The following is a 25,720-nucleotide window of genomic DNA, read 5'->3' as shown; positions in this document are numbered from 1 at the left end:
ATAACGTGTAAAATGGTGCAAGAAAAAATACCTCATAATTAGCTGTGTGTTTCCTGGAGTATGAAAACTGAAAGCTTTATAATGAGAGTGAGGAGCAACCCAGGTGTGTTTATATTTTACACGCCTGCCTTCTCTAGTTCTCTCCTCGACAAGTCAGTGATTAGGTCATTGGGATTTCATTGTGAATTCTGGTTGTCTAGACAGTGCGCTAGAACATTACATTACGTGACGTGTTGGTTGCTCCTCTCCCATTGTCCACTAGAAAACAATAACTTTGTTGTTTGTGGGATTTTGCTGTGCGCAGATTGGCTGTCTCATTCACCTACAAAATACCCAGTCGATACAGTTTACGGTGTATCCTGGGAAGACGCTTTGAGACCTTCTCTTGACGTGAAAGGCGCTGTATCAAATTGCATGGAATGTTATATAGCTGTTCACTTAGGATGCCCGTTTCGGTGTGCTTTGGGGGAAGGCCGGGGAGGGGGATGTTGAGGGTGTCAACGTGGTAATTAGCAGCGCTTTGAAGGCAGGAGTAGAAGGCAAACAGGTGATACTGCCTGTAACACTGTAACGGCAACAACAACTTGCATTTATATAGTACCCTTCATGCCGTCTGGCATGATGGGCGTTATATGAATGCAAGTTGTTGTTGCTGCTGTAACTGTAGAGAGAAACTCTTGCTCTGCTGTGTTATCTAACCTCTTTGTTACTCTTGTCAGTAACTCTGCCGAATTTGACAGATGCTCCAAAGAAGGAAGTTTACTTCATGGCAATAATCGATATTCTAACTCACTACGATGCAAAGAAAAAGGCTGCGCATGCAGCCAAGACTGTCAAACACGGGGTGAGTACACAGAACTGCTGATAGCGACTTCATCTCTCAGAGCTGAGGGTCTGCTCTTGGGAGGGTGGATGCGTGGGGAGAGACAGAGTCCTCAGCTCTGAGAGGCAATACAGTTTCCTCCACACTGGCTCATTTTTTCAGTCTCGGCTGCACTCTTTCACTTTCTGCCTCTTGTTTCACAATAGCAACAAATTACATTTGTACAGCCACAGCAACTTTCACGTCAGGAGGACGTCCTGAGCTGGTGGTTGGGATCAGAAGGGATGGAGGGTAAGGGTAGGAGGGTTTTAAAGGAGGCACCTTCTCTCTGCTGCTTTGGAAGGAAGGAATGAACGAAGGAAGTGTTGAAGGAAATGTTGATTCTTTCGTATACAGATTAGATAGTTTGCTTTTTGGAAATAACATTATGGGATGTAATACATAGGTAGTTCAGGACATGTGTGCCCTTACTTTGAAATAATAATCCTTGCATTTGATAAAGTATCTTATCGTATCTTTGAGACGCCTCAAAGCACTTCACAGATTAAATTGTAAAGTGGATTGACTGAATATTTTGTGGGCGAAACACCCAAACTACTATATGTGACCTCCTGCCCTGTCTGCTCCACAACTCCAGCATGAAGGTTGCTCATCATATACTGCAGAGTGTAGAACAATGGCCAATATAATTGCTGGCATTTTTCATTTCACTTCTTGTGTGTGGGATTTGCAGTTTGGAATCTAGATATCACTATGAGATTCCACTGTTGCCATCTCTACCGTGCAATTTCCAAAAATAACTGTGTGCGACACTTTGGAACCCAATGTGAGGAGGCAGAAGAGAAGGCAGGTTAGCTCCTGAGGGTGTAATGATCATATCAGTGAGAGGATTATTTTTGTTAAGATAAAAAACCTTCCTTTGTTTTATAACTAATGTAATAATCTACCATGATTCATTTGAGTCGGAGAGAGGATTTTTTTTGATCAGCTGGGTGTCTGACACATGTGGAAACCCATCACCCTGTTTAACGAGTATCTAGACTGAGTTCCCCACACGTAGGCTGACTACAAATGGAAAATTCTCTGTGTCTGGAATGGAATACGCACTCTTGTCTCTCCCTGGAGGGACGCCCCCTGCTTACCCGGAGAGAATTAGGCCGTGGTTTGACGAGAGCCATATTTTTGGAGGATAGTGGAGATAAGATTGAGTGAAGAAATGCTTTCGATGGCGCCACCGAATAATTTGGCCAATCTATTTCAGTCAGAGACTTGCCTTGAAATTTAGTGGTTGTGTCCACTTCACAAACGCCTTTCAAATGGAATCGGATAAATATTTGATGAAAGTAATAATTATACTTCCATTTGATGTCACGCCTCATCAAATCATTGAAACGTCTCAAAGTGCTTCACAGGATTTAGGCGAATACAGCTGCCAGTTTGAGCAACAGTGACGTCCCACAAACACAAACAGCCATGTGATCAATTTTAACTGGGAGATTGTCAGCCAGGTCAGTCTCCCAAGTCCTTTCGATTAATGCCACTGATCCTTAGTGTCTATCTGAACAGGCACAGATCTGACACGGTTTAACATGTCATCTGTCGGACCGCTCCTCTGATAACAAGCAATCCTCCAGCACCGTGCTAACAGTCACCTCCTCCCTACCCTTAGCTTGGCTCCCCCGCTGTTAAGCGCTTTGAGATGCCGCCTGACGCGAAGGGTGCTATATAAACGCAAGTTGTTGTTGTTGCACTGAAGCGTCGGCCTAGGCAGCTAGCTTTTAAAGAGCGGGAAAGTGGGGTTAGAGGGTGTTATTGCAGCAAGAGAAAGATTACAAGCGCAGATACGACTGGGCCGAATGGCCTCTTCTTGCACTGTCAATAACAACAACAAACTACATTTGTATAGTGTCTATGATGTCGGGAGGACATCCCAAGGCGCTGGACGGTCAGGGATTTGGACCCGAGCAGGGGTTTGGGATCAGAGAGGGTAGGGAGGGGTAGGAGAGTGACCGAAGGTGTGGTCGAAGTGGAGGGTCTTGAGACAGGCCTCGAAGGAGGCGAGGGAGGGAGCGATGCAAAGGGAATGTGGGATGGAGCGCCAAAGGATGGGGGCAGAGAGGCTGAATTAAACATTTCACCATCTTCCTTATTTGACCTCAGTTCTAACTCTGCTCAAACAGCAGATTCTGAGCAAAGGAACAAGCTGGACTCAAAAGATCCTTAAGGGACAAGAAAATTCAATACTACTACTAATCTGCAATGGCATCATGACCCATTAATGCTCTGCTGTTTTGCATTACCCAGACAAGGCTCTGGAAAATGAAGGCAAGACACTTCAGTGGTATGTTAGCAATATTTTTCTAGCAGTTTTTTGTAAAAAAAACACAAAATTTAGGAGATGTGGGAGTGGAAGCAAGATTCATTGCTTCCTGATTCAACTTTAAAAAAATGCCAGGCTATTTGCCGGTTGAAAAGTTGAATATATAAATACTTTTTTTTTCAAGAGAATAAAAGATCAGGTCAGATGGGCGGACATTTCAGTGTTTTTCTTCCCCCCCCCCCCCCCTCAAAAAAATCTGGGAGGGAATCTGTTTATTTATTCAAAGACCAGGATGGTTGATAAAAGAATGCTGACCTATTTAAATCCTCCTCGGCTTAGGGAGTGCAAAGGGCAATTTCAGGACATACACAGGAAGATTCTTTACCCAGAGGATAATTGCCTATTCAGCTGGACATTCAACAACAGCAACAAGTTGCATTTATATAGCGCCCTTCACCCGGGGTAGCTTCCCTGCAGGATATATTAAATATCCCGCAGGGAAAAGAGGAGGGAGTTTATCCCAGTGTGTGTCCTGGCTGAGAATCCTCCAGATAAAATCGCTTCACAGCTGCTTCATAGCTGTTCAGCCTCTATGTCTTGAAGCTTTGGAACTCTCTCTCCCAATCCTGCAGCTTGCCCCCTCCTTGTTTCCCTTGTTGGAGATCACGACATGTTTGCCGAATTTGAAGTTGAATCACAAACTCCAGCAGGAGGCCATTCAGCCCAAGCTGCACTGTGCTGCCTTTCTGAAAGAGAATCCCACTCGTCAGCCCTTCCTCCCCTCTGTCATGTTTTGACTGTTTTAGCATTGACAGTATTTCCATTGCTGGTACTGTAGAGAGGCAATGGGCTCGAGAGTTTCTGAACGCAGTGAAGTGCCAGTAATTCCCAATAACCTGTGGTTGTTTTGTGCTTTGCAGGCTGGTGCTGAGATCTCCACTGTTAATCCTGAACAATACTCGAAGCGTTTTTTAGAATTCATGATGAATATCATAACATAGTGCCCATGCAGCACCCACCCACCCACCTACCCTCGCACACCCACTCACTACAGACACGCTCGCTCACTATATTCACACACTCCTATGCACTCGCACCTGCACACACTCACGCACACCCGCCCACATGAGAGACTACCGATGAGTAGCGGATGCAGCAACGTGGGAATTTAAGCCAAAACACTGTCTGTCCATGGTGGCCGCAGTATTTAGACCTGCAGAGACCGATCTCAAAATTGCATCTTCGGCAACGAAACCAAGAAAAAGGAGAGAAGGGGGAAAAAAAGACTCGCGTCAAATCTGCTCTGCCTCAGTCGTTGTTTTGTACCATTTTTGAAGATTCCCAGCCACGCTTTTTACCCGAGCTTGCCTTTCCCGCGGGAGTAGCTTCACACAGCACTTGATCTCATCCCAGCAAGGCGCTCGGCAAAATGTTACTAACGGGGGGAGTGGGGGTGGGGGGTTGGCCGAGGGGTGTCTCACACTCAGTACAGTGTGAGACAACTTTGATGGTTGGAAGCCACCACCTATCTCTCTTTGTTTCAAGAATGTATTATCCGAACAGCAAATTGTGTGTGTGTATGTGCATGTGTGTGTGCATGTGTGTGTTTGCGTGTATGTGTGTGCTTGCGTACGTGTACACGTGTGTGTGTGTGTGTGTATGTCGGCCAAGCTGCACTCGCCCCAAACCCTGGCATCGCCTCGCTGGTTTCTCAAGTTTTTCAAGTTGCCATATTGTCCCATTATGAGAGAGAGAGAGAGGAGGGGGAGAAGAGTAAATCACCAACTTTCTCAACAAACCAGCCGAACAAGGCAAACTAAAAAAAGATAGATAGATAGATAGATAGATAGATAGATAGATAGATAGATAGATAGATAGATAGATAGATAGATAGATAGATAGATAGATAGATAGATAGATAGATAGATAGATAGATAGATAGATAGATAGATAGATAGATAGATAGATAGATAGATAGATAGATAGATAGATAGATAGATAGATAGATAGATAGATAGATATGAAAGCTATTATATATGGGGGAAAATGTTTACTTTAAAACAAAGAGCATTTACAGTGGGAAACTGCATACTCAAACGGCTGGCGTTAACAGTATTTCTTATGCCGCTCTCTTACCGTCCACCGTGCAGTGGGTTTGATAACCGGCCAGTTTGAATAAGCGGAATCCTACTCTTATTATAAGTTTACTTTTTTTAAAAAAAATATATACGGCTTGATGACGGGGGAGCGAGGGAAAGCCATTTATATTACGTGTCAGATTCTCGGCATTTTGGGTTGCTGTCGTGCTCTAAAGCTAATCTCTTTGGACACAGTGTCATTGAATCTTGTTAGGTCAATCGAAAGGAGAATGGCGACTTTTATTTTGGAGAGGGAGCTACCTGATGAGGGAGTGCGTTAGCTCTTTGAAGTTTTTGGATGGACAATGCTGTTTTGCTGCCGCACTCCTGTGTCAATACAATTTACTCTCAGGCACAGCCTTCAGCGCTGGGAGGATGTCTCGAAGCGTTTTAAGTACTGCTGTCGGAAGAGCTGGGAGTGAGAGGGAGGGAAAGGGAATCACGTTCAACTGGGAGAGAGAGAGAATCATGTTATCTTTAGCTAAACATTCTGTTACAATGACCAGTTGGGGCTCACCTTCCTCCCCCGCCTATGCTGGCAAGGCTGCGGCTTCGTAAGGAGCATTTTGTGATCGTTTTTTTTTTAACCCTCAAATGCATTTTTAAAAAATCATGTTGCAGGCCCACTGACGGTGAACCACTTTAGTATTTTTAAAATAAATCAGTGAATTCTGGCTGTTTAAAAAAAAAACCTCCGTACCAGGAGTGCGTCGGCAGCAATCGGTAGATTTGAAGCGTGAAACTCGTATAGCGTGCAGATAGCAGAGAAACAATTCATTGGCACTTTAACCCTTTTAATAACAGAATTTCATATATGTGTTAACTATGTATAGCAACATTTCTTTTTGGCGGGGGGGGGGGGGTGCGGGGAGTGTTGGGAGAATCCTCAAGCTGTGTGTGGTGCCTCGTTGGTTTGATGTGTTGGGTGTATCGATTAGCTCTATGTATCAATACATCCATCCAATGGATATTGATGTCCAAAACCAGTTTAAAGGGATTATGTGCACATTAATGATTCACCCCCTGTTATTTTCTATGATTTTTAAAATATATATATATATATACACTGTATATATATTGTTACCTTCACTAAAAGACGACAACCATCCTGTTACAATGGTTGGGCGGTTTATAAGTGAAAACAATTGAATTACAATGAAAGAAGTGCTGAATAATGTTGCTCGCACATTCTCTGACATCCTATTTTTTTTCCCCTCCAGAATATGTACAATACATTACACTGTGTGTATGTAGGTGTGTGTGTGCGTGTGTATATACATATATGCACACACACATACACTCACTCACTCACTGTGTGTGTGTATATTATATGTGTGTGTGTATATAGATTCTAGTTCACTTTGCATTTACTTGAGATGTAAAAGGGATATAAAAAGGAACCTTAAAATGTCTGTCTACATTTGGATGCTTGTGGACGGGAATGTTTCTTATCCGAGGATGAAATTCCCGTGTAGTTCCATTTTAAAGATTCAAGGCATAACTGTAAAAACGGGGTTGAGTTTCTCACCCACGAGTGCAATGTTTTTCCAAGCTTGTGAATCCTAGTTGTCCAAGTTCAATCCAGCCCATGTTTATCTCTCCATTATACAAGGTCACTTTTTGTTATGAATTAGGTGTGTGTTTTCAGGTAGGAAGTGTTATTACCACTGGCTTTTCATGGCCTTAGGCAGGAGCACAACATTGCAGCAGGCGCCCAATGTGAGCAAAGCAACAAAGTGCTACTTTTGACCACACCTTCCCACCGTTTTAAAATCTTTACCTACTTCTACATGGCTGGAGATTTGTGATACCAACTTGCATTTTGCACATCACCCTTCACCTCGGATAGAGTCTCGGAGCGCTTAATAGTGGCAGAGTCGGATGCCAAGCAAGGAAGAAGGGGGATGTGACCTAAAAGGGGTGGCCAAAAAGGTAGGTTTTCAGATGGTATTGGAAGATGGATAAAGAGGTTATGAGGCACAGGGATAGAGGGAAGGAGTTCCAGAGGTTGAGGGCAGTGGTTGAAGTCAAGCTGAGACTCCAGCCATCTTGATTTGCCAGCTGGGGGGGTTTTGGGGAGGAATGGTGGGGTGGAAAGATTGGCTCTGCCTCAGGAAGTCTTAATATTTCTCGTCTTTCTCTGATTTTATTCAGGTTTTAAAATTCCCAGAAACTCAGCCCAAGACAGAAAGAGAGAGAATATTCTCCCAAATCTCTTACTGTCATGACCTGAAAGATACAGACAGTGGAAACTTGATATTTTCTAGTGGTTATGATCTTTTATTGCGTGTGCCATCCCTCCACCCCTGTTCATCCATTCCCAACCCCCAAAAATGTCCCTCGATATTGTCATTTGGATTCTGGTGCAAAAAGCCTGATTTAAATGGACTGAGGTCTAAACTGTTACAGGATGACTTTTTATAATGGAAACATCCAGCCAAGGATAAGATTTCTCAACAAACTAATAATGGATTTATGAAGATTCAATTGTAATGATTTGTAATTCTGTGTTGGAAGACATGGCAAGGCAGTGTCTTAAACTCGCTGCACAACAATGCAGAAGCTTGCAAAATAAAAACCTTTTGTAAAAATGCACTAGTTGAAATGGGTGATTAACTCGTTTTGTATCAAGATTGGTGGTTTTCACAGGGTTTTTTAGTGGCGTACTCTTGTAGATTTGATTTATTCTGTTGCTAAATGCATTGATCCGACAAGGCTTCTGATGTTTTCTATTCGATTTCCCTCCCTCGGTGATTCTTACTTACATGTCAGCTTGGTTCAGTCGGTAGCACTCTTGCCTCTGAAGGTCAGTGGAAGGTTGTGGGTTTGAGCCCCCAACGCCAGGACTTGGAACCCCTGAGGTGCCATCATTTGGGTAAGGTATTAAACTGAGCTCTTGTCTGCCTGATCAGGCGAGCGTTAAACAGATCCCGTGACAAACTAACCTTGAGATAAAATTGGTCATTCACCTTAAAGGTCATTTGTGGGGCTCAGCTGTGTGCAAAATGGCTCATGTACTGCGCTTGCATACTAAAACCATAACTATACCTAACAGTAATTACTTGTGGCACTCTTCACATGATTTGAGGCTTTAAGTGCCGGGCATGGAAATCAGAAATGTACTTCACCCTGTCCTCATATAATGCTTGCACACACAGATTGTAGGAATTCCCTTTTTTATATGCAGTTTATTACTATTGTATGAAATGAATGTATGTGTTAGTCTCGTGGAGTGCTCTGACTGAATTTCTCCACTTTTCAACTCCATTGAAATGTGGCTACCCTCACCCTGTCTGAGATCAGTTAGTAACTGTAATTCAGGACAAACTGAACCTGGGACCCTCCTGAGCTGCATTGGTTCAGCATTGAATCAGATAGTCGTCTCCTGCACTCTGCTGTCCATTAATGGCACTTTGGGGGAATAAAATGATAAATGTTTCCCCTTTTAGGTATCTTTCTCATGTGCACGTAATGTATACCACTGTAGCATTTCTAAGAACACGTTAAATTATGATATCCTTCTGACAAATTATTTTCCAGCATGTGCTAATCTTGGACAAAACCACATTGTCACCTGTGTAGATCGCACTGAAGGGACTCTACACAGGTGACTTAATGGAGGCAGTCAGAATGCAGTTTCAAATGCACAGGGATCCAACCCCCTGGGAGGTTAAATTGGCAATCAAACTCAAACAGGATGGCTGTTGTGGTTCATTGAAAATGTCACCCTGTTGCAATGGGGCACATTATTTGGCCAGAATAGGGTGAGTTTTTTCTCTGCATCTTAACTCTGCGAGACTGATGTGGGAGTGTTTGAATCGCTGCAATTACTTTTACGGTAATTGAGGGTCGAATGTCCAGTTAGTTTGTGTCACTGATGTTATCTGACTTCAGAGGTTTTCACTTGAGCCGAGGAAGCTAAGGGGTTGTGACCCAATAGAAACCTTCACAATTATGATAAGGTAAATATAATAATTGATTATTTACAAGGTTAAAGTTGTTGAGTAGTGGGAATATGGGACTCTCTGCTGTAAATTGTAGTTGAGGCAATTCACAAATTATTTAAACAATTGGATGTACTGTACTTTGGGGGAAAATATTAAAGGGTATGGGAGCAAGGGAGAATGGGATTAATAATACTATTAGATTAATCTTTGTATTTAACACAGCACTTATAATGTTAAAAGATCTCAAAGGACTCTACTGGTATTTGCTATCTCCTCCAAGGACAGGCAGTTTGCATACAACGACGTCCCACAAACAGCCAAGAAGTGAATGACCGATTTTATCTGGAGGATTGTTGACTTAAGTGGAGCTGAAAAAAAAATGCGCAGACTTGATATATTAATCCTTGTATTAGATATACCGCCTTATCATTTCGTTGATAAGTCTCTTAGCGCTTAAACGGTCACTTTGGGTGCTGTAACATTCAATGATTAAATTGATCTCCACTGTAAGTAAAACCAAATGGTGCAAAAGGAATGTTTTGAGTTCCTCTAGCCCCGATGCTGCACAGTTCATACCGCTGAGACGTCAAGTGAGAAGAGTTGACATGAATCCCAAATGTCCTTTTGACTTTGCGCCTTGTTCTGCCAGACTGTGAGCTCAAATGTCCCAAGGTGGGACCTGTGTACGAACCCACAACCTTCTGACAATCTATATTCGGGAGTGGAATTCCTGCCGTGGAATGAAATGGATTTCCGGTTTTGGAGGAAGGTTTGATTACCAAATTCATGTTACATATGAGCTCAGATGATTGGGAGTGTGTTGCTGTGCCCAAATTGGACAGGCAGTTTGTTTTTTGAACTGCTGTAAATAATGGCCAAGAGAACATTGAAGGTTCTCAGGATCCATTGTACAGCAACACAGCTTCCTGGTTCAACTTTCCGCCTGTTTTACTCGTCCTTGAAATGTCACTGACGCCGAACGTGGAAAAATTATGTTTTTGTTTTAAAAATAAGTGGATTTTATTGGTGTGTTTGTATTGTAATATAGTTGGAATTATGCATTTGATATCTGTTCTGGGCTGCACTGATCAGCTCTTTACAATTGCTTAGTGCAAGAATGAGCAGTCAACGGGAGATTAAATTTACATTGGGCATTTACAAACCCAAAGAGACCAGTTCTTCCATGTGGACACTGTGTCATCTATAACCTGTTTATACTCATTATGGAGGCTACAATACTGTACTGGACTTCACAATTAGTACATGTAATTGTATTTGTCACTAATTATAAATATGTATTTAATATTTGGAATTGCTATACCTGATCGTGCCAGCGACTAGTTATTTTCAACCTCGAGCTGAGAGACTGAAGTAACAATGAAGCTGGAATGTGCCTCTGACTCATTTTTGTACAGTGAAAAAATAGCCTCATATAGGCCACCTCTTGTTAATGACCGGTGGTCAATGAGTCCATTTAACATGTCAAAGGCTTGTACTTGAACTCATGCTCTTGCTGGTATATGTTCACTGCCAGTGCTCACACGCTTGTTCCATTGAGATCTTGCTGCAGGTGACCTCAGTGCTAAAGGTCACCACCTTCAGATCCAATTTTTGTTCTATTAAAATAAAAACTACATTATAACTGTCTGCATATTTATTGTTCTTGCGCCAGAGAGACAATACAATGAAAGAACATTTGTGTGACCAGGAGGTTTCTCAAAGTTCAAAAGAAAGACACGTTTCAAAGACTGAGCACAACGCAATAAAAATACCAGGTTTCTACTTTGCTCCTTTTCTCCTTCCGCTATGGATTCAGTTCCAGGATAACTGGCTTTCACATTTATACAGTGGAATAATTAAACGCTCAGCCGATTCCATCGTCCACTCAGGCAAGATACTCTCCTTACGTGAAGGTTATGTGAACTCCCACGCTCCACTATACCTGTCTTGGAGTATCTATGCTAACGGTCCATTGCAGCCATTTTACTTTGCTTAAAATTCTACATTTGTTTTATGACGAACAAGACAGTCATTGAACACATACCAGAACAGGAAACCTATTCCAATGAGAATAGATTTATTTGTATACAATTTTTTTTAAAAAAAGTTATATCGCAGAATACAATGGAGATTGCTGGAGCGTTTCAATCCATACGAGCCTTTAGTGTTCTGGTGGTGATCTTGTCTTTCTCACTGCGAAAAAAAAAGGCACAAGAACAATGAGACGAAAGCTTCTACTATTTCCATTAAAATAGAATAAAATAATTTGATACAGCGCCTTATCACGTCTGAGTTGTCTCGAAGTGTTACAGAACGTTTTGTGCGCGAAACGTGGAAGCCAATGATGTGGGGGAGTAAGGAAACCTGTCCATGGTTTCAACTGGCAGGAAATCGAACCCAGGTCCCCTCACTTGTAAGGCGAATGCACTAACCACAACACTATGGGACTCCACAGAGAGAGTCCAAATATCATCCATTTAAGAAAACTCTCCTTTAGAACTAAAAGAAGCACTTTCTGTACAGACATGTTAAATGTTGCAAGATTCCTCCCCAACAGCAGGTCCACCCAAACTTACATCACGTGTACGATGACACCCATACCAGATATAGCATCGCGATCCACTGCGTTCAACATGGCTTGTGAAATAGTTTCAAACAGATCTTCTGATTCCTGAAATAGAAAAAAAAATTGAAACTCGACTTGAAATCAAAAACTTTTGAACAACTTTTTCCAGTACAACGAGGATGCAGATAAGACTGCAAGGAATGTGATCATGTTTGACCATAAAAGGATTGATAAAGGGGGATGGGTGATAGGGAGAAATGGAATTTCAGGATGGGCATGCGATTGGTTTACAGCAACAACTTACGTATTGCTCCTTTTATAAGAACATAAGAATTAGGAGCAGGAGTAGGCCATTCGGCCCCTCTAGTCTGTCCCACCATTCAATAAGATCATGGCTGATCTATTCTAACTCCACCTACCCTCATTCCGGGAGGACATCCCAAGGCACTGGACAGTCAAAGACTTGCATCCAAGCTGGGGTTTGGGATCAGGAGGGGTTAGGATCAGGAAGAGTGGAGGACGAGGAGGGTGACTGAAGGTGCAGTCGAACAGGAACGTCTTGAGACGGGCCTTGAAAGTGGTAAGAGAGAGGACGTGGCAAAGGGACTGGGATTGAGTTCGAAAGAGTGCAGGCAGAAAGGTTGAAGGCCCGACCGCCAATGGTGGGGCGGGGGATGTGGATAAGCCAGTTCCTTTGATGCCTTTCAGACACTGAAGCACCTCAATCCAGGTTGGAATAGATGGAGCCTTACTCTACTTCTAACCTATATAAGCTTCTCCCAGTGTCCTGACCAACAATCCCCCAGATAAAAATTGGCTGCTGTGCTCACCTAAAAATACAGCGATTAAACTTTACAATAAACCCGTGTAATGCTTTGAGATGTTTCGAAGCCGCAATCAGACACTATATCAAATGCAAGGATTATCATAAAGCAATACAGGTTATACTTGTATAGTGCCTTTCTTGTCCATCCAAAGTGCTTAATTCCAGTTGGCACCAAAGACAAAGATGACTGAAAGCTATTCAATACCAGACTATATATTGCTAGATTTCATATGTACACATGTGCAAATCTCCTTAGGCAGTAGTTCTCGCTGCGATTACTGAAAGAACACAGAGTGCTGGCTGCTCCAATGTTTGTCACGGACATCAAGATTGGCACAGTCAATGAATTAAGACAAGTACATTGATGTTGTGGTAACAGCTCACATGGGAATCTGTGGTTGATTCAGTATTGTATCTGGCAACTCAAGAGAGAGAGCGCAATTCAATTTGTCACAAACTCAGTTCTGACCACAATTCCAGTGCAACGCTTTAGGCTTCGTGCCTGCGAGCTCTGGCTTTCCAGCAGCTACTTCGTCACAACAGAAGTAACGAGAGAACAGTTTTGCAGGAGTATTCTAAATCAAAGACCATAAAATTGTTTAATCTGTTTGGTACATACCAAACCAGGGAAGGATCTGGAAGTGGGGGAGGCGGGCGGGGGGTGTACACAGTGTGGGGCAACAACGATTTGTTTTTTACAGTGCAGAGCTAGAGAAATACAGTGTATGTCACAGGACGCAATATTGGGGGGGAGGGGGGGATTACAAAGCATTTCCACAGCCCCATTTGTTACTGTTCTGTAGTTTGCTCGAACAACTTAGTGTTGGGGAAGGAATAACGAAGAGCAAGTCCACGGGACCAGATGTCTGAGGGATGAGGAAAGCGCAGAGGCTGGGAATGTTACATTGGAGAAGAGATGATTAAGGATGATCTTACTGAAGTCTTCAGGATCCTAAAAGGTTCAGGTAACATGGTCAAGAGGGCAAAACACAAGCGCATAGTCTCAAACTCAGGAAAGGAGGAAGTGGGAATAGACAAGTTTGGACTTTGCTCATCACAAGTTAGTTACTATACCAGACAGTTTGCCTGGGGAGTTGGTGGTGGCAGACAGCGTGCTCAAATTATTTTCTGACAGGGAGTGGGATTGGTGGTGAAATAGGGAGTGATGGAATTTGAAGACGGGACCAATCAGAAAGGCTGTTTTTCCATCACTACGTTACCACAAGAAACAGAAAACTATGAGTTGTCTTTTTTTAAAAAAATACTAATGTGGACCATCTTTGATCTCACTCCCAAACTATTCCTCTTTGCTTCCTCCAATTTGCCTCTCTCCAAACCTATCCTTTATCATACAATTTCCTCCACATCTGTTTTTCTCCCCGGTTTTGTTCTTTTACTTCTGCCTTCAACCTGTCTACATTCCCCGCATCACAGTGACCACATCCTCTGTCACAAGTGTTCAACAGAAACGCACACTTTCTCCTCCCTCCCCCATCAAACACTTGACAGGGGCAAGCATTAGGCCCATATTACAACAAAATGTAGACCTGACCAATTACTAGATCCAATCCTCCTGTGAGGGAGGGGAGTGGGGGTGGGGGGATGGGGTGTAGAGGCAAAAAGGCAAGCACGATCTTCCTGAAGCCATAAATTGGCTCCAAGGTGACACGTTTGTCAACTGAATGTTGAAGTTCAATAGCACGATGTTAGTGGTTCCACACTTTGTTGGTGGTGGGGGGGGTGGGGGGTGGTAGGCCAGTGACTAGAGGTTCTGACGAGGTTCTGCTGGATGCAAAATGTGAACCGCAGACTTATACTCAGAATATTCTGTGCAGGCGAGGGGGGAGAGCGAGGTGGACAGGGGTGGGGGAGGGTTCGATTTGAGCACTTACCAGGTCTGGCTCCCACAGGGACTCACACATGCCGTACATTTGCTCTGAGCAGGTCCCACTGACCACAAAATCGTCAGTCTCCATGGGGCAGCCAATTACATCGAGTGAACAAATGAAGGGTTCAAAAGTTTTTGGATGAAGTCCGGCAATGACGGGATCCACGTAGTAAGGGCCAAATCTGCAAATGTTATGTAGTTTTTAGCAGCGTGTTTTTATCTGCAATTCACCCACCCTGGGTCCCACATTCACAATCGCAGACTAGCCATTACAGTCAAGCTTCAAATGTACTCTGGTTACATTCCCAAAGAGAGAAAGTGGACATTGCCCACAAATAATGCCATCCCCAGGGTTGAGATGGTAAATCCATTACCCAGTAAAGAAATGAGCTTCACAGATCAGCAAGGTCACAGGCAACTGATCTCAATGGGAAGTAAGAATCAGCCACGTGCTCACTCCTGATTTGATGATATCTGCTGAAGAGTGTATGTGTGCAGAGTCTCATGAAGACGCTATGTCGGCAGACACTCCACAGCCTGCTGACACTTACTTTCTCTCTTATACAGAACAGGTACTGGTGATAGGGTGGGGTGGGGGTGGGGGGGAGGTGTGGTAGACCACATCCGCGGAATCGCACTGAAACGCGACTCTAATCCTCGGGGGAGAAGGGGACGAAGTGGATCTGGCGAGGGAAATGAGAAAGAAATGATTTGTCTCCTCCCAAAAGCTAGTCACAGTGGAGGGGCAGGATGACAAGCAAGGGATAAGGGAAGGTGACAACAGATGAGGTCAACAGTTAAGTTTTAAAGTGGGATTTAAACCCAGAAAGGGGGGGGGAAGGGAGTTCCACACATTGGGGGGGGAGGGGTGGGGGGTGGGAGTAACTGAAAGCTCACAGAAACAGCACGGGGAAATAATAGACGATACGAGTCCAAAGCAGGATGGAGGGTTTAACTCACCGTCGCTCATAGAGGAGATTGGAGACCATGCTCATAAAGGTTTTAGGTTTGATCTGTCTGCCTTCTTTTAATTCATACAGGTTCAGCCTGAACTTTAGACGCTGGGAGCTAGAGAATGAAACAAGAGGAAGCATTAAGAGCGGCAGACACCTCCAACTTAGTCCAGAAAAAAGCCCAGAATCTTATCCAAGTTACTGCGCAGCCAGGCAAGTTGCATTTGTTAGGTTTCTTCATTTGTGTGGCCCAATGCTTCAAGCTGAGATGACAACATGATAACCCATGTTCATCCCCAATGCCCAGTACAGATTGAATACTAAGCCCACCAACTTGCCCAGTTAAAATGACCAGAGGAACACTAATCCAAATGGCTTGAACCATTTACTTATAGAACTTTAAGAAAATTCTTAAATTTAGTCTTCATTTGCAGGCTTATTTTCTCTCAAAAAACCAACTTCCAAATTTAGACAGGAATATAAGAATTCCCCACTTTAACATTTAAGACAAGCTGAACTCACAGGCTAGGACAAAGAGAAATTTCAGGGCTCTTCTTTCCTAACTGGAATTTTCAAGCGCATCTCTCTGTTACTTACACAGTCTGTACGTCTGTAGCAAGACCAGCCAATCCAATATATAGTCTCTCCCCCATAGGGTAGATTTTCTGAAAGTCAGTTGTCACCAACTGCGCTTGAATTCCGAACCTCCTGTCGGATGCGATCGCCACACAGTTTTTTCCCTTCATGGCCATGATGGCAGCACCATTGTATGACATGTGCGACTGGAAAGGCAGAAAACAAAGCCTGTTAGTTGAAGACCAAGCAATGATCAACATGAACCTGGAACTCTCTCCCTCAAAAGGTTGTGGATTACGGCTGGATCCATTCACATCTTCAAGACTGAGGAAGATAGATATTTGTTAGGTTAGGGTATTAAGGGATACGAGGCAAGGGCGGAAAATTGGACTTGAGGTGCAGATCATTCATGATCTTATAGAAAGGTGGTATAGGCTCAAGGGGATGAATGGCCTACTCCTGTTTCTAAAGTAACACATTCCAATAGCATCCTAAATATTAATTCCTTTGTAGCTTCAATAACTAACTTCTTAAGATCGAAGACACATTCTTATACAATTAAATTGAAAAACAACGTATTAGCTGGTTGCAAACTCAAGTCAGTTACATATGTATTCAGATCATCTGTGACAGGAATTATTGTGTTCTGGGCTGGGTTACGGTGCAATGTTTCTGCAGTTTCATTTACCAATTCTAGAACTTGAATTCGATTAGATTCTCTGCCTCCTCTTCTCTCTCAGCCCCTCCGCCCCGACTCTGTTCCCCATTATTTTCTAAATGGACAGGAGTGAGCGAGCAATCTTGCGCAGGCTTCTTAGCAGATGGGTATCCATAGCCACTACACTCGACTCCACAAAATCCAACCCTGAAGCTTGTAATTCAACCTTCTGTTTCTGAGCGGCACCCTGTACACTTGCAGGTGATCAGTCAGACTTCCTTATTCAACTTCAGTCTGAGCTGGTAAGGGTAGTTTGTTTGAAAAATTAGAATGGCTCAGCATTTAGGATTGCTCAGCATTATAATTAGTATTAATTTGGATCCCGGTCATTGTTACAGAATCCTAGACATACATGCTGAGCCAAAAAGAATATCAAATTTGTAATTTTTTTTTAAAAGATGACAAATATTACAACAACTTGCATTTATACAGCACCTACCATTATTATGGTAGCACTGATATGCCCAAATGAAGAAACTCACAAGAAACCATTTCTCTCTTCTGTGCCTCTCCCCCACCCCCCAAAAAATCATATTTTTAAGATGTAGCAAAATCATTCATTCATACATACATAACACAGATACACACACAGTCAGCAGTCATGCATTAGAAGAATTTCTGAACCTGTGAACGGATTGGATTGATGATGCACATTAATTCCAGTACATTAAGCAATGTGAATTCTGAGTGGAAACTGATATCCGAGTACATGGAGTCAGGTCAAGTCATAGACGCAGATTCAATCCAGTTCGGTTGACCAGCCAATTTGGACAAGTGGCATCAGAATAGCAGCAGGAATCTCGAGTAGATTTCACAACGCACTACAAATTGGGAATTCTGACTGATCACCTGCTAGTGTATAGGGTGCCGCTCAGAAACAGATTGCAAAGTCATGTTACTGTACTGATGTCAAAGACAGCTTCATGCTGTCTCTCCCCAGTAAGCTATCTTCTGGTTCTGTCTGATTGCTCTTTTGTTTTAAAAAAGCAGATACTTCTGCAGCCAATAAACCCCATCCTGTCCTTTTCAAGGATGCAGTAGAATCAAAGGAACAGAATGGAAACGTAGGTTGCAAATGCCCGTGGAGTTGTTCCACACTAAGAGCCAAATGAACAACAACAAATTATTAAACAAGACACACCAAATGCATATTAAATAAACAAATGTCAAAATGTGAAGAGAGTAAAATAATAAAAAATATATATAAATATAAAAACAACTGGAGTGAGACTTGACAGATCCCAAGTGAGGATAAGTAATACGTGTGGTCAAACTTCAGGCAGAGGGGAAAATGACTGACAACACAGGCATCTGACTCAGATGATAACACATTGATCTTTGGCTCAGAGGTGAGTGGGTTAAAGCCTCATTTCTGGATTTTCTGCTGCTTGTCTTGGTTAACGCTCCAGCGCAGTGCTTCGGGAGCTGCTCTGCATTGTCAGGGGCGCCATCCTACAGAAGAGACATTAAAACAAACTCCCACCATTATGCCCTGTCCAAATGGACATTAAAGGTCCCGAGACACTGTGGAAAAAGAAGGGACTTTTCTCTCCCAGTGTCCTGGTCGACAACTCCCAAAAAATAAAATCGATCATTCACTTTGTGGCGGTTTACAGGACATTCCAGTGCGCGATTTGGCCGCTCGCTCTCGGACCTGCAAAACAATCACCGCGAGCAAAACTGGGAAGCCGTTTGAGACGTCCCGAGTGACACGATAAAGCGGAAACGCCAATTGCTGGGAACATTATTACTATTTACTGCACATTTTTTTTATAAAAAAATGCTCATCCTGAAATAAAAGCAACAGCAAAGTCTGACCGGAGAGAGAGATCAGAATAAAGGGGGAAAAATCTGGGAGGCGATATAAGGTTCGTCCCCGCGGCTTAGACATCGGTGGAGTCCCGCCGTGTAGTGGTTAACGCGCTCGCCTCGCACGCGGGAGGACCCGGGTTCGATTCCCGGGCGGGGCAAAGCCTTACAAGTTTCCGTACGCGACACGGATTAGCGGATGGCTTTCTGGGGCGAGGGGAGGGGGGGGGGGGGCGAGGGGGGGGGTAATAATCCCTCTATATTAAAAAAAAAGTCACCGAATCCGCGACTGCCTGTGGGGACGGTGCTGTGCGCAATTGGCTGCCGCGTTGGGTCAACAAAATACAGTCACTACACTTCACGGGATACGCCGCCGTGAAGCGCTTTGAGACGTCCGTCTGTCTCAACGTGGCGATGGGGAGGCACGACAACTGCAAAGATTATTATTAGTAGTATTATAATATATATATATACATTTACAGTTGGATATTATATGACATGAGATTAAAACCCGGTCTGAAATAAAAGCGAAAGGCTTTGGTGACAGGAAGGCCTCAGTGTGTAGGCCCTGAGGGGGGGGGGGGGGACAGGGAGGCCCGACCACCCACCCACCCACCCCCCCGGGCCCCGGGTTCACTCACACCTTATCCCCTCGCTCGCTGCTCCCGCTACTCACCATGACAGACAGCTGTTAGCGGCCCCGGGCTCCCTGCCCCCCTCACAACACGGCACGAACACACCGACGCCTTTCCCACCGGGCTCCGCGCCGCCTGCTCCTGCTGCCGTTCACACTAACCTGCTGCCGCCTCCGCTCCCATTGGCCACCGTGCCGGGGGGCGACGGCCCGACGCGCCGTCCGATTGGTTGAGCTCCACGTCCGTCAGTCCCTCGTCCCGCCCATCCCCCCCCACGTGGGCCAGCAAGTTCGGTTGCGAAAAGTGACGAGTCACTGCGACCGCGGCCGTGCGCGGGGTTTGCCGGGAAGGCGGAGGACCAGGAGCTGGAGGGCCAGTGGGACAAAGGGAGGACAAGTTTTGGGAGAGAGACTATTTTTTTTCACACACACCACAAACACTTGGAAGCCATTGTGTTAGCGTTACCGAAATAAAAGGAAAGGGAATGCCAGGGAAGTGCGGTGTCCCCCTCCGCCGGAGGTGTGGAGAGCCGCTTGAGGGATGACACAGCCATCTCCAAACGTGCCCATTGGGGTTCTCAGCCCATCTCATAAAACCTGTCCAGTTTGCATCTGCCTCCCCTCACCCTGACCATGTCCCCCACCCCCCCCCCAAGGCTCAGGTCCCGACCCAACTGTCTCAGCGCCTTGGGACGTCCTCCCGACGTGAAAGGCGCTCTATAAATGGAATCTTGTTGTGGTTGTTGGTGCCCTTGTTTTTCGAGTTCAGCTCTTAACTGATCGGAAAAAGTCATCCTCTACATTATCACCATCATCGTCGTAATCATTCCCGTTGTCTTCCCAAAACCTGGGCATCTTCATCTTCCTGTCGAGCGATGGGTAGTTTGCAGCGATCAGAGGCTGGGTCATTGGGCAAAGCTCTCTCGAGCTGAAAGGCAAAATCTTAATAACTATTACTCGTCAAAATAACTTGTGGATCCAATTAAAGTAGCGAATAATTATGTTTTTTTTTAAAATCTCTTTCCCTTTTAGTGAAGGCTATAAAGCACGTTAACCCAGGCAGGGTTTCTTCAAGTCAATGTGATGAGCATTTCAATGTTGGATTTCCTCTCTTATTCCAACTCAGGTAGTCATGGGGGTGGTGGGTGGGGTGGGGGGAACACCTTAATGTGGAAAACAAGGTGATCTAGGTGCAATCCTTTCACTCTCCTGACAAAATAATTGCAGTTCAAAGCTGCCTTGATACGCAGAAACAATAATCAATTAAGACAGCAGTAGTTACAGACTTAAGCTAATGAGTGATATTTATTTAAGGAGTTCAGATAGAATATGACACTAAATGTCGATGCAATGACAAAAGAGCAGGTATTAAAAAAGTTCCTTACTGTTGGATACTAATTAATAAATAAGGATCAATTGACTAGGAATAAGGTCTTGTACCCCACTGCCTATCGATTTATAAACCACATAAACTTGTAAGCCGGATAAGTATTTGTGATTGCTGTAGAGCACAAACACTCACTGCATTGAGCCCATAGACAAGTATCTTTTTTTTTATCTTTAGAGTATTTCCAGCGCCTTGGGACGTCCTCCCGACGTGAAAGGCGCTATACAAATGTAATCTTGAATTCAAGATCCTCATCCTCACCTCGAATTCAAGATCCTCATCCTCACCTACAAGGCCATTCACGGCCTCGCTCCCTCCTACCTCTCCGACCTACTGTCCCCCTACCTACCTGCCCGTACCCTCCGTTCCTCTGGCTGCTCCACATCCCCCGCCCCAACCGCCCTACCATCGGTGGCCGGGCCTTCAGCCTCTCAGCCCCGAGGCTCTGGAACTCCATCCCCCAGTGCCTTCACCTTGCCTCCTCACTTTCCTCCTTCAAGGCCGGTCTCAAGACCTTTCTCTTTGACTGTGCCTTCAGCTCCCCTCTCGACTCTCTACCCCCTCTTCGCTCCCTCTCTTCCCTCCCCTCACCCTGACCATTTCCCCCCTGCTCGCTCCTTCCCTCCCCTCACCCTGACCATTTTCCCCCCCAAGGCTCGGGTCCTGACACAACTGTCCAGCGCCTTGGGACGTGAAAGGCGCACTATAAATGGAATTTTGTTGTTGTTGTTGTTGTTGTTGTAATCTTGTTGTTGTTGCTTTTGTAAAACTGGTGCACGTAACAAATTACTTTTAATGGTGGTTAGACAGAGTGCGAAATAGTCAACTTGGACGATCGGTTCGCAAAATTGATCATTTGTTTATTCTGCCCAAACCACACGAAGATTGTGAGGAACACAAAGTGTTCAACAAATATACTTTGGCCAAAGGACAACACGGAAAAAAAGCTCAGATATAACACAGCTGCTCTGAAAAGCAATATGTTGTACAGGACTATATCATGTTAACATAACCCAGGGGCATTGTTAATAATTACTATACTTTTATAATTACTAGTCAACACTTAGAAAGCCAAATTTCCTTACGGAAATTGTAACAATAATAATCCTTACATAATAGTTTTGGTGACTAGAACATTAGGTTAATATACTTTAGAAGCCATTGTAAATCAAACCTTCAGTTGAATCTTCTATTATTGTATAGTGATTATTATTATTATTTATATAATGCTCTTAAGGATTTTCAAACAATACTAGTGAATGGGATCCCCACACTGGAATACTATACTTAAATGTGTGGTTTAATCATACATACAGAATGAAAATAATTAACCCAAAGACATGGAGGTAAAAGCAGACAGTAAAGGAAAGGCAATATTTTCTATACATTTTATTATATTTTTATGCTGAAATGAATGATTTTTGAACAGGAGGATACAGCGTTGAATGAATACGATCTGACAGATCATTTCATTTACGAGAGAGGGTGTAATAGGAGGATTGAGCTGATGGTTTTCTTTCTCTTTGACTTGTTCTCTTCCTAAATGTTGTCATCAACACCCTGTGGTGTAGATTGATCTATCAGGTTTTATATTTCATGTTTCTGGAAGGGAAACACAAAAGTATTGCTTATGCGGGCATCTGGCCCTCAGCAGCCAAAAGATTGGACTACCCTATAAAATAAGCTAGACTATACTATTGCTTTCTGTTAATGCCCCACAAAAGTAGTTTTGTTAGAACAATTGCCTTGCAACACACTGACCTGTAAGTAGCTGGACTGTGTTAAAAATGATTTCTCCACATGCATATCAGGCGTTTGAAGGAAAATGTGACTGCAGACCTAAAATAAAGGGAAATTTATTTAAAAGCTTAAGTGGCCACCAAAAAAGCCAAGCTTTTAGAAAGATTTTTGAAAGTGCAATTATGATTCCATTTTGAAAATAATTACAAGATGCAATTTATATTTCTTGAACAAGGTGGTAAGGTCTGTTTGTCGGTGAGTATTGCTAGAATGAGTGCTTGCCTATTAAATGCTTAGAAATACATATTGCTGGTTTTCCAATAAGGATTTATTCATTGTTTATATGTGTAAAACAAAATTATAAAAATATGATATTGTCAGACAGTATGTTGTGTCTTTATTAAATTACGAAAGAGTAACCTACTACAGTACATTTCATCCGATAGAATATGTCCGTATTCCAGGAAACAGATTTAAAGCCTAAAATAAGATGTTGCTATCACAAAACAGAAAAAAATCCTGATTTGTGGGAGAAAACTGGTAGAAGAATACAATACACGGGGTTGTTATTGCTATTCCAATCTATTAACTTGTAATTTGTATCAATCGATTGATTTACAAGCTAAATTATATTGGAATAGTTCCAATAATATAAATATTAATATTATTAATAATCCTTGTATTATAATAATGATTTCAAGCAAAAGTGTTTACTGTCCGTGTATATACTGCAAAGTGAAAAAATCATCGATAAATGATCTGCTCATAAAATAACCAATTTTTTGTTGATCAACTGCTGCATGCATTACTTCTGAGCTTACTTCTTGTTGAGTTTATTTTTCCTCTTTCCAACCATAAATGAGATGTGGAAACTCCCCAGCGCGCCAGAGTATGCTAGCTACAATATTCTGTGTGTAATTATAACACAGATTATGGTCATTGTATATTTACTTGTGTGTATGTGTTTGGAAACCCACAAAATAGTGGGACCAGAATCACAGTATTTGTCAAATGTCTTTGCTTATCTGTGAAGCAGAAAGGTCAAAAACTGCTCCAGATATCCAGAGGCAACGGATTCAAAGTATTGTTTTTTTCATATCACAAAAAAACTATAAGAAGGATATTACACCTAAGGATCCAACCCCCCCCCACACACACCCTTTCTAATATATTTTACTCAGGGATATTTTACTCAGGGATATAACATTTATACAAGCAAAACGAAACATTTTTTGAAATATAAAAAAAAGTTCCCCCAAAAATACATCATTTAAAAGAACAGGCAGTACTGACAAACACCCCCGTCTATCAAGAAGGTAAAACGTGTTGGCACCATATTGCGGGCAAGGCCATTTTGCCCACAAATATACGGTCAACTCACGTTACAGTCTATTCTGTGAAGCGCTTTGAGACGTCGAGAAGACATGAAAAGCGCTATATCAAATGCAAGGATTATTATTATTAAGGCCGTATTTTAACCCTAAAACAAGACGCCAGTTCCTGCTAATTGTAAACTCAATGCAAGAGAATCCCTCCCCTTCTGCTGATCTCATCCTTAAAACCAGATCCTTTCTGTTGATCTGGCTCCTACCATTTTTTTGCTATATTCCAGTCCATAAAACAGGACGATTATTTCCGCGAAACTCAAGTCTAACAAACGATGTTTTTTTCTGAGCCCCAACCCCTCACACAGTAGTATAATTCCTGGCAGCTGCAAAGCTCCATGTCTGTCTGTCCTCATCCCAGGTTCTTTCCACCAACCTTAATCTTACAGCTACTGTTGAAACAGCAACATGGTCAACACCTGAATGAGGAGAATAAATAAATACAGAAGAAAGATATTACAGCGAAAGGTATATTTCCCAATCAGAGCTCCCCACATCCCCCACTTCCATTGAATACCTATATTTTACTCAGGGATATATTAATTATTACAGGCAAGAAAGAATCAAATATGCAGATGACTGCCAAACGATGCTAAAAAGTATTTAATCAGCAGTTAATACAATTTGTGTCACGTCAAGTACTTTATAATTATGAACTAAAGGGTGGCTCCGACCCAGACCACTCAATGTTAGGTTGGTGTGTTATTTAAGGCACATTGGTGAAAACGGCAAGGGGTCACCGGGGTCTGTTAGTTTGACGGCATTGCATTCGTTTTTCCTAATGATGAGGACCAGACGTTGTTTAGGCTACTTATTGCTTTTTCATATGAATAGCCAGGGACTAACAATGGGGCTATTGAGCATTCTCAGTGAAAGTGACGCTACAGGATTCAACTTTTACCCAGGAATGAACTTCGGTATTTATTTCCCTAAATGTAATGTGACAATATATACGAAACTATGCCGTTTTAGACTCAATTACTGAAGTCTTATTCACCACCCCGCGGGACTTTGTAATTTGAATTCCCTGACCAATTTAAGCTAAACCAAGGCTGCAAATGTACCACATTCACTCTGTTATTATCATTGTTATTATTATTCCATTATTGATATACGGTTCTTTATTGTGAATTGACACAGAGCACAATGATGAGATTAATCTTCAATGCAACACCAAATAACAGTATATAGATCTGGCTGTATGAATATGCGAGAGGTGACAGCTTAAAATGTGATTGTGTGTGTGTGTGCGTGTGTGTGGGTGGGGGTGTGGGAGGGGGGGTGGGGGGTTGTGGTGGTGGGGGGGTGTTTACAAACCAGGCACAACATGTGATTGAGAGCTAACCTGCTCTCTGGACAGACACACCACGTAGGCACAGGACGAATGTGTAGAGTGAGAGTTCTGTAAAAACTGACTGAGTGTAACTTCATTGTGGTGTTAGAGAGATGACAATACCCATCGCCTTGGGCTAGGCAGTGGTTTTTTTTAACCACAGACACAGTACTGATGAGGATGGGGGGGTTTTGTTGTGTCCCTCGGGCTATTTGGAAGATGGGAGATTTCTGGTTTTCATTAAACTTGATCTGGAAAGTGTTCGTGAAACCATATGGTGGGACATAGCACTTCTGTGTATCTCTGACATGTCCTGTTTCTTTGACTAGCGTATCTTGGCTGCCCAGAGGTCTCTCGGATTCGCTAACGCCAGAGATGCCAATTGCGCATTTTTGCTTATTATGAAATCGACGCGTGACAGATTAATGGAAGCGGCGATTTATATCATTTACATTCCCCCCGCAGCCCCCTCTTAATCCACAACAACCGATGCCATTAAGCAAACTATTGACTTCAATGATTCACGCTATAAACATTAAACCGACTGTATATTTTAAACCAACCCAATGCATTGATTCACACAGAACCTCTGCACCATATCGCTTTGCGCTTTGAGACGTCTCAATAATGTGATAAGGTTCTATATCAAATGCAAAGATTATTATTATTACTTTTAT

At 43.1% G+C, this 25,720-nt stretch overlaps 2 protein-coding genes across 2 annotated transcripts in view; one reads left to right on the top strand and one right to left on the bottom strand.

The window, feature by feature from the left end:
• Window positions 1-4,759, top strand: part of LOC103190206 (phosphatidylinositol 5-phosphate 4-kinase type-2 beta) — a 35,351-nt gene extending 30,592 nt beyond the window's left edge. Inside the window, exons 9-10 of the mRNA XM_007910909.2 lie at window positions 720-844; window positions 4,064-4,759. Coding sequence (XP_007909100.1) covers window positions 720-844; window positions 4,064-4,144 — 206 coding nt within the window. The 3' untranslated portion in view covers window positions 4,145-4,759. The remainder of the gene's footprint in view (window positions 1-719; window positions 845-4,063) is intronic.
• Window positions 4,760-10,868: 6,109 nt separating this feature from the next.
• psmb3 (proteasome 20S subunit beta 3) lies at window positions 10,869-19,308 on the bottom strand. Its single transcript, NM_001292803.1, is given in 6 exon segments — window positions 10,869-11,421; window positions 11,805-11,899; window positions 14,513-14,690; window positions 15,469-15,576; window positions 16,059-16,243; window positions 19,241-19,308. Coding segments are annotated over 6 exon segments (618 nt in total). The 5' UTR covers window positions 19,244-19,308; the 3' UTR covers window positions 10,869-11,372.
• Between the last annotated feature and the right edge of the window lie 6,412 nt (window positions 19,309-25,720).

The sequence above is a fragment of the Callorhinchus milii genome, unplaced genomic scaffold (assembly GCF_018977255.1).
Source record: "Callorhinchus milii isolate IMCB2004 unplaced genomic scaffold, IMCB_Cmil_1.0 Scaffold23, whole genome shotgun sequence".
In the NCBI taxonomy this organism is placed as follows: Eukaryota; Metazoa; Chordata; class Chondrichthyes; order Chimaeriformes; family Callorhinchidae; genus Callorhinchus; species Callorhinchus milii.
The sequence above is the reverse complement of the archived record's forward strand: the minus strand, read 5'-3'. Positions and strand labels throughout refer to the sequence as shown.